The 9,715-nt window shown below is 36.1% G+C and overlaps 1 protein-coding gene across 3 annotated transcripts; it reads right to left on the bottom strand.

The window, feature by feature from the left end:
* Window positions 1-775: 775 nt before the first annotated feature.
* Window positions 776-6,462, bottom strand: LOC118044184 (phosphoenolpyruvate carboxylase 2). 3 transcript variants are annotated; one of them, XM_035052384.2, is made up of 11 exons: window positions 6,327-6,462; window positions 5,949-6,206; window positions 5,441-5,832; window positions 5,167-5,251; window positions 4,610-4,832; window positions 3,870-3,973; window positions 3,701-3,788; window positions 3,377-3,531; window positions 2,163-3,161; window positions 1,447-1,833; window positions 776-1,256 (listed from the first exon to the last, which is right to left on the bottom strand). In XM_035052384.2, exons 2-11 carry the CDS (start codon window positions 6,114-6,116, stop codon window positions 960-962), a joined length of 2,898 nt encoding a protein of 965 aa, XP_034908275.1. In that variant the 5' UTR covers window positions 6,117-6,206; window positions 6,327-6,462; the 3' UTR covers window positions 776-959. The 3 variants fall into 3 exon arrangements, with proteins under 3 accessions (XP_034908275.1, XP_073263413.1, XP_073263414.1); XM_073407312.1 differs by lacking the exon at window positions 6,327-6,462 and having other exon boundaries at window positions 5,949-6,300; XM_073407313.1 differs by lacking the exons at window positions 776-1,256; window positions 1,447-1,833 and having other exon boundaries at window positions 3,027-3,161; window positions 3,302-3,531.
* Between the last annotated feature and the right edge of the window lie 3,253 nt (window positions 6,463-9,715).

Genomic DNA, 9,715 nt, shown 5'->3' with positions numbered 1-9,715 from the left:
TTAATCTATTTATTCTAAATAGAGATTTAGAAAATTTCTTACTGGTAGTTCGTGTGAATTATTATTTGAGGTCGGACAATTAAACGACTAGTGATTTGCAACAACTCAACCTTTAATGAATTGTTCAAAGCAAAAAAAAATCAGAACTCCAGATAATAAATCTCTAAACAACTTTAGATATGTCTAATAAAATCCTAAAAGCTCCCAAATAATTTTGTTTTATTGTTTCCGATGTGTATATGATATTCCGAAAACCAGCAACTCCCTTGTAAACTCTCCAATCATATCTTGTAATTTTCTTCTCTTGCGTGCGTTAGTTACTTAGTTTCCCCCCTCGTTTTCCTTAATTAGTTGGAATAGCAAGTAAAAAGTTGTCTATTTTGCTATATAATTAATTAATTTTCTTATCTTTTTATAGTTGCGGTTATGTACCACTGGTTGTTAATGCTTCTGCCATTCTGTACATTTTTGTTGCAGCCATATCTTTTCATGCTACTGCTGGTTTTTCTGGTTACCCTCTTGAAATCTTTTGTTGCTTTAGCAGCGATGCCAAGTTTCTATGATCATGTCTATCTATTTCTGATATAAGCAAATAATTAAGGCACCATAATAAAACAAGGTAGTTGAATAGTAATTAATCATGATGATACTTGAGCGACAGCTTTCCATAACTTCTGCTGCTGTTGCAAATGCTGCTACTTGAGTTGTTTATGTTACTTTTGAAATACCTATTACAACTGCTATAACTACTAGTATTTTTACTTTGAGCTATGTATGAAAAAACAAAAAAAGTTTACTTACCATTTTATGCTATTTTTTTGAAAATTTAAGTTTACATTATGTTTTTGACAACCTTACATTAGAGGACTTATTAGATGCTGGTTCAAAGTTCTATTGACACAGAGCAGACTTGCAAGTTATTCCTATATGATGTGGTATTACAAGGCAGAAAAGCTGTCTTAACCAGTGTTTTGCAGGCCAGCAGCGATGCCCTTCATGGTTAAAATGAGGGTGTCTTCCAGGCCTGGTGCGTACTCACTTGCAGGGTTAAGCTTCACAAGCTCTGCAGCCGGTTTGGTCGACTCCATGTAATCTTTCGACAAGTGTGGCCTTACTGTCACATGGTAGTCAGGATCACGAATCTGCTTCAACGTGTAGGCTTGGAAAACATTTAGGGTTGTGATATATGCATCGCGAAGACGAAGCCTCTGCTTCAAGTATGGGTCTCCTTCAAGAAGGTCTTTATGCCCGGCAATCTGCAAGCACATAGAGCATAATGGATTTATTCACAGGTGGATCCAAGCCACGTCAAAGAATTGTGGCAATAGGCACTCAAACACAGAACAGGGTTGGATCTAGAAATGTTCAGAAGGGAGAACAAATCAAAGGATTTTGAGTATTTTTTTATATAATTTGCTCTCTTACACTAATTGTTTATCCCCATACCTGGAGGAGGAAGAGCTTATTTTCTTCATAGTTTGCTCTCAAGCGGTCCCCGAAGGGTCGCAGTTCTTCTGACACTAGGAGCTTGTCATACAAAGCAGCGATTCCTGGACCTCCCTTGGCAAAAACCATCTCAACTAAGTCAATTGTGACTCTGAAGAAAGGCCACTGATTGTACATCTCCTGGAGCGTGTGGAGATTTTTTGTATCCTTCTGAATCACATGCTTAAATGCTGCTCCAAAGCCAAGCCAAACTGGTAGATGAAACCTTGTCTGGGTCCAAGCAAAGATCCATGGGATTGCTCGGAGTGATTCAATGCCGCCACTTGGCTTCCGTTTTGATGGTCGACTGCCAATGTTCATCCGACCATACTCCAACTCTGGTGTTGCCTGCATCGTGGAAATTCCAAACACCAGATAAGGGAAATATGTCCTTCAGCACAATAGTTCCAAACAGTAAAAATGAAGGACCCACAAACTATTTCAAACCTCAAACACTAAACTACTGAATTTTGTAGGAGTTTTAATGAGGCTAAGCCCAAACAGTGTAACATTTAATTACTCCGATAAGAGCAAAGAGAAGGAAAATATCCAGTTCGCTAATCACAAGAATAATTCAAGACTTTCCTAGTGAACTGATAAGGATATTAGAATTTTGTTGCTGTGATCAGATTGAACAGATTTGTAGGAGTAATGACAATGCTGGGTTAAATACTTACGAGGCGGAAGTATTCGACAAAACGAGGTTCTTGGAAGACTATGGATCGGTATTCTTTTGTCGCAACAATTGCCATCTCATCCATGAGAGCACGCCATTCTGATTTTGGTGAGACCGGAGGATGCATTCCATGCTCAAGTGTGGCAGCTGTAAAACGCTGGAGCGTTCTGAAACACAAGTGCTCTTCACCAAAGGACTTTTCAATAACTTCTCCTTGAACGGTCACACGAAGTGATCCATGAATGGTGTCAGGTGGTTGAGATAATATAGCGAGATGGGTAGGCCCTCCACCTCTTCCAACTGTCCCTCCTCGACCGTGGAACATGGTTAGCTTAACCCCAAATTGCTTCGCCACCTTCACAAGCTCTTCTTGAGCCTTATACAGCTGCCAAGCAGCAGAGAGACGCCCGGCATCCTTTCCAGAATCTGAGTACCCGATCATGACTTCTTGCTTCCCCTTGATCCGGTCTCTATACCAATTTATTGAGAAGAGACAAGCCATAGAAGCAGGAGCGGCTTCAAGATCAGCCAGCTTTTCAAACAATGGAACAACCCTAAGTGGTTGTTGGACATGACATTCACGTTGTAGCAGTTCAACGGCAAGTACATCAGAAGGGCTCGTGGCCATTGAGATTATATAAGCACCAAAGTTGTCCGGAGGAAGTTCTGCAATGACATGAAACGTGTCCAGCACATCAGCAATTTCTTCAGTTTTGGGAAGATCAGGTCCAAAAAGAGGACGTTTGCCACGGAGCTCAGATAAGAGCCATTCCCTCCTATGCTCCTCAGACCATTCTCGATAGGATCCAACGCCCAAGTGCTTTGTGATGGCATCCAGAACATCAGTGTGCCTGTCAGATTCCTGCCGGATATCAAGTCTGACAAGTGAGAGTCCAAAGGTAGAAACTTGCCGTAAGAAATCAAGGAGGCTCCCGTCTGCAATTGGTCGATCACCACAGGCACACAGTGATCTGTAGCAGAGTTCAAGAGGCTCGAGGATCTGCAAGAACAAAAACCAAAATCAGTAAAAAAGGATTTCTTTCATCTGCAGAATCATAGCACATGCAATTAACAAGTGGAAATTTGAGGACAAAAAATGATATCGGTGAGATTGGTAGGCATCTATCATCCAAATGATACCTCACGGCAAGACTGCTATAAAGTTACCACAACAGTATATTTCCTCAAACTGAAAGTAATTGACATGGAAGGGACCTGCTCAGCATTAGTGAAAGTTGAATCCTCAGGAATGTCAGATTTCCCATTGGCTAACAACTGACGAGAGCGTTCGCGGGTGTTGTACAGCTTGTCCCTTACATTTCCAAGAACAACACGATATGGCTCATTTGGAGGGATCTGTTTCCAAAATTCTGTTCTCATAACCCATGTAGCAAAAAACAAACAAAAAAAACCAGAAGCTCTTTATAAATCCAATAAACTGTAGAAAAAACCAGAAGCTCTCACATTGCCATGCGTAGACTACTTACATTCCTGATCTCTACATTTTGAAACATCCTTAAAAGGAGAGTTAATGAATACCTATGTAGTGTTTCGCATATCTTTTTGAAGATGAATGAAGTTCATCTGCGCGAACACGAAGTTCTTCATTGCAGCGCCACATGGACAGCTGCAAATGAAATCAGACAAACCGATAACAAAAATGGCATGATTATACCCTGAAGATTACTGTACACAATTTTTGCAATACCTCAAACATAAGATCCTCTATCTGGGAGAAATAGAGATTAGCAGCCATCATCCTAGCTAGTAAGCAAACATCTCGTGTAACTTCAGGAGTTACACGTGGATTTCCTGCAAACAACATAAAAAAACAATAAAATAGGCAGACATTATCCATGGAATGTACGCTACTCGTAGAGGGGAAAGGAAAATGAAGTAATTTTACGGTGATCAGTAGTATTTTATTAGTCACTCTTTAGAGCATGCTTCAAAGAAATTGAAAGATGCAACTAGAAAAAAAAATTTCTATATAAAAATATTTTTATTATTTTTAGTGGGTTATGAATTTTATATTATCTATTTTCTTTATGTCTTTTTTTTTTATAAAAAGAAATTGAACCCTAAAAAATAACTAAATAAGATTTCACTAGTTATTCTCTAGTTACCATAAAATATTTCAAGAAAAATAAAACTCTTGAGCAACTAATTCCTTGAATGGATTTGCTTAGGAAACAAAAAAAGAAAAAGAAAAAAGAGGGAAGCTTGAAGTTTTAATCATGTTATAATAACAGATAAATATAAAACAAGTCCAAGAACATGGTTTCTAGTAGTTTGTTTTCGTGATTTCTTGAGGTCTCATCGCAATGAACCCAAACGATAGATTCTTAATCAGGACTCGTTAATGCCAGGGTGCTCAGCTAAATGGAATAAATTTGCTACAAATGGGATAGCAATAAACCATTGAAGACAGCAAGGAGACACACTTACCGTCACGATCCCCACCCATCCAAGAGGAGAACTGGATGACGGGGGCATTATAAGGAACGCGTTCTTGTATTCCAATGTTCTTCAAAGCTGTGTCAACCCTCCGCAGGAACTTCGGAACACCCTTCCAAATTGTCTCATGGAAGTAGCTCATTCCCGCCCTCATTTCATCTTGTGGAGTTGGAGGAGTCCTTCGGATCTCATCAGTGCGAAATGCAGCTTGGATCTGCATGAGGGAGAAGCAGATACTGTAATATTTACACTCATTCCAAACAAACAAAGTTGCCCACAGCCATTATTATCGTCTTGACTATGATCTAAGAAGTTAATGCAAAAGGAGGCTGCGGGCATTCAAGAAGTGTAATTGCATTGATTAAACAAACATAAACAGCCACATGATCTTGAAATTGAAAAGGGTACGTTCATCTCCTAGCCACATTATTTGGAAGAGTATTTAGATCAATAAAAAGGCATTTATAATTGCATTTTAACCTGTTCTATTGTGCCAGAAATATAAGCCAGATTACGAAGGAATGCATGGCCAATTGGCATCTAGATACCTCTCTTTGTAAAGCCTCGTCAAGTTCCTGCTTATCATATGGAGTAATGTCCTTGGCGTACAGCTGAGTCAGACAATTCCGTATCCTGAATGCATGAAAAAACGAGGCAATATCAACAACAAAAAGAAAATTGACAACAAGGTGGCATCTAGCATGGTATGACATCTTTGAAGCATTGCTATGTTAACCTAACTCCACCAGAACGACTCAAGGTCAAGGTCAACACATCTCAAGAAACATTGCATTTCTAACACATTTATCACTTGAAACACACCTTGCATGCTTTTGAAGCAGGGATCTACGGACAGATTGAGTAGGATGTGCAGTTAGGACCAAATCCACAGTCTGATTCTTCAAAGCTTCAAAAACTTCCTCTGGCGACTTGTTCAACTGCCCCACAAGTCTATTGAGTGTCTCCTCAATATCTGATTCAGTTGTTGCCGAATTCTCATCAGCAAAATCTCCCTTCTTTAACTTAATCCTTCGTCTATAAGCAATCTGAACCTCCTCAGCCAAGTTGGCCAGATTAAGCATGTGAGAGAACGATTTTGTAACAACAATCGAGTCCCCAGGATCCAAACTCGTTATCACTCTCCCAAGTTCCTCCAACTTCTGAGGGTCATGCTTTGCCTCGTACTCTGCTGAAAGCTCGTAACAGTCATGAACCTAGCAAGTCAGCACCATACTACTTAGAATTAACAAAGAACTGGAATAACTATAAGAAAAAAGAAAGAAAAAACACGATGAATATACTACTGCTAACAAAAATAAGAAGCAAGTACCGTTTCTCTGATATCCTGGCCATGCAAATCCTGCAATATATCAAGAAACCGGTCCAATAACAAAGCATCATACTCCACCAACTTGTCATCCTCAGAGACCTTCCCTGGTGCCAACAGCCTCAACTGTGCATCTATCGATGCCATCTTCTCCAAATTCCTATCTGCCATTGCTTTTCTTCTTCCTTCTTTGCGGGAACAAACAAACAAACAACAAATATACTCTGTTCTTGGCTTGGCCTGTTCTGTTACTTGAAAACTCTTTTATAGCAACATCCCAACAAACAAACAGAAAAATTTAATGAGAGCAGAGGTTGAAAGGAGATAATAGATAGAGAGCAAAGTGAATCTCGTGAGTTTTTTTACAAACCAAGTACCTACCTCCAACCACAAAGAAGAAGATCGCGTAGGTTTGTAGACAACGGGTAAGTTATGACCTCAACACATGAAAGCCACCCAAAGAAACCACACATACCTGCTTTACATTTTGTCGCACGTGAGGGATGCTGAAATACCCGTATCGACTTCCAACATTAGAAATAGTTCTCTAGTGGGTTCTCTGTTGTTAGTTAGTAGCGGGATTGGGTTCATTCGAAAATCACGACTTACTTTTTCTCTCCGTGTTCATCTCCTTTACGTAGGTATACTTGTACATATGGTAATTATACAAGAAAATTTCAAAATGATATATATTTTGTATTCCAAAATTTTTTTCATTGTATAATTGTGGATTTTCCTTTGACATAGGAAATACATCTTCAAGTTGATCCTTTTTTTTTTTTTTTTTGTCTTGAAATCTTATCTTGAATTTTTAATTTCATCATTAAAAATAAAAAAATTTAATTTTTATTCGAAACTCGCTCTAGTTCTTTCAATCTCAAAAGCAAAAAACTCATGGTACCTTGCAATGCAAACAAATAAATTAGATTCTCAATATAGCAATGAAACACATTTTTAATTGGACGATTGAAAAATATGTTGGGAATTTATTTTATCATGCCAATTGAGAACTTACAATATTACCAAAAAATCTATGAATATTAATGGAATCACCAACGAATTTTTTTCGTCTGTATTTTAGGGTGACATTTACCGATTGATTTTTTTTTTTATTGCTAACTCTGTTGATATTTATCGAGGAAATCCCAGGCGGAATAGAAGAAATTTAAAAAATCAAATAGTATGATGATGTGTAAGTTTTTGTAGATGATATTATCGATAAAATTATAGTTGGATTCAAACAAGAATGTCCATATAGTGACGTATTACTTATATCGACAGAATTGTCGATGGAGTGACAGGCAAAAACAGTCCATCGATAATTCCATCGTTAATAGTTAATATATGACCTGACCATCAACCCTCCCCTCCCCTATTTCTCCTTCTTCCCCTTTGCAACTAAACAAACAACCCCCCTCATATCCCTCCTCATCTTAACACAATTCATTATTCTTCAACTTTTCTAGTCATAATATCCATGTTCTGATTGAAATTTTATTATGAATTTTTCATTTTAAGTAAGTAAATCTATCATGTTTTTTATTTGAACATAATTTTAAAATGTCAATTTTTTTAATGTATATTTTTGTAATGTTAAAAACCATCATATGTTAAAAAGTAGGTTGCGCCAATAGAGGAAAAAGGAAGAAATAATGTTCAACAAAAACATAAGCGAGAGAATAAGTGTTTTAGGTATCAAAGACTTTGGAATTATGCACCATAATGTCCAAATAAAATGATTATGATTTTAAGAGAAAATGGATAAGTAGAGTCAGTTAGTGATGAATCTGAATGTAAAAGCATACTAGCACTTGAAGATGCCAGTGATGTTTGAATATGATAATGGTGAATCCTTAATTCTAAGGAGTTCTTTGAATGTTTAGGTTACTGAAGAATATATTGAGCAACAAAGGAAAAATATCTTTTATACTAGATGCCACATAAAAAATAAGGTATGTATTATGATTATTGATAATGGTAGTTGTATTAATATTTCTAGCATAACTTTAGTTAGAAAGTTGACTTAACTACTACTAAGCATGCTACATTGTATAAGCTTCAATAGTTTAATGAATATGAAGAAGTTATGGTGACAAAACAAGTTTTAATATCATTCTTCATAAAGCAAAGAGATATAAGGATGAGGTTTTTTGTGATGATGTTTATATATATGCCACACATATATTATTGGGAAGACCTTGACAATCTGATAGGAAAGCCAAACATGTTGGTTTTAAAAATATGTATACACTGGAAAAGGATGAGAAAACATACGTGCTTATAGCATTGTCACTTAGACAACTATATGAAGATTGCTTGAAGCCGAAGAAAGTAGAAGAAGTTGAATAGGCCTTATTACAAAATAATGGTGAGGATGTAAGGCTAACTGAGAATAAAGTGAGCTATGAGTGTGAAACATCAAAGGGTAAAGTTTCATCTATTAAAGATAAATTTGAAGGCTTTGACAAAAAAAAAATAAAAATTAAAGGGAAGGCTTAGTGTGGAGAGAAGAAAGAAAGAGTGAGAAAAGAAGAGTGTGTAGAAAAAAAATAAGGAAACACCTTGATTTTTATGTAAAACAAAGTGATGTTACACATGCTTATTTTTTTTTACGTGTCTATATTTTACTCTTATATAAGGAGGCATACTTTAACACTGACAAACTTGATTTCTATGTTCTAAGTGTTTATGTTTGTTTGGTTACATGAATTTGAAGATGTATTTTCATTGCCACCTATAAAAAGAATTGAACATCAGATTGACCTAGTGCCAAGTTTGGTTATTTCAAATAGACCAGCTTATGTAGAAAGTAATTATAAGGAAAAAAAATGAACTTCAAAGACAAGTGGATGAGTTAATGTCAAAGGGGTACATTCGAGAGAGGATAAGTTTGTGTGTCATTCTTGTACTTTTAGTACCCAAGAAAGATGATACTTAGAGAATTTATGTTGATTGTAAAGCAACCAGTAACATAATGGTGAAGTATAAACATCATATCCATACATTAGATGATATGATGAATTATATGAATCTTATTTGTTTCTAAAATTGATCTTAAAAGTGGATACCATCAGATTAAAATGAAAGAAAGTGATAAATTAAAAACTACTTTTAAAACTAAATATGATTTGTATAAGTGGCTAATCATGTCTTTTGGATTTACCAATGCGCCTAGTACGTTTATGAGATTAATGAGTCATATATTGCGTGCATTCATTGGTATGTTCATAGTTGTTTATTTTGATGATATATTGATTTACAATAAAGGATTAGATGAACATACATATGATTTAAGACAAATACTTGATGTGCTTAGAAATGAAAGTTTGTATGCTAATCTATTGTATGCTAATATAAAGAAGTGTGACTTTTGCATGCAAAAGATTGTTTTCCTTGGATATGTTATTAGTGAAAAGGGTATTGAGATGGATGAGGCTAAAGTTAAGGCTATAAAGAGTGGCTTACACATAAGACGGTAAGTGAGGCAAGAAGCTTTTATGGATTGACTAGTTTTTATAGAAGATTTGTAAATGATTTTACTACAATAGTTGCTTCATCAATTGAAATTGTAAAAAAGATAATAAGTTCTAAATGAGAAATAGAACAAAATAAAGCTTTTAATTTGTTAAAAGAAAAACTTATTTCAACCCCATTACTTACTTTGCCTAACTTTACAAAAACTTTTTAAAATTGAATATGATGCTTCATATATATGTATTGGAGCTGTTTTAATACAGAATAAAAAGCTCATAGCCTATTTCAATGGAAAG

Source organism: Populus alba, chromosome 2 (assembly GCF_005239225.2).
Source record: "Populus alba chromosome 2, ASM523922v2, whole genome shotgun sequence".
Taxonomy (NCBI): Eukaryota; Viridiplantae; Streptophyta; class Magnoliopsida; order Malpighiales; family Salicaceae; genus Populus; species Populus alba.
The sequence above is the reverse complement of the archived record's forward strand: the minus strand, read 5'-3'. Positions and strand labels throughout refer to the sequence as shown.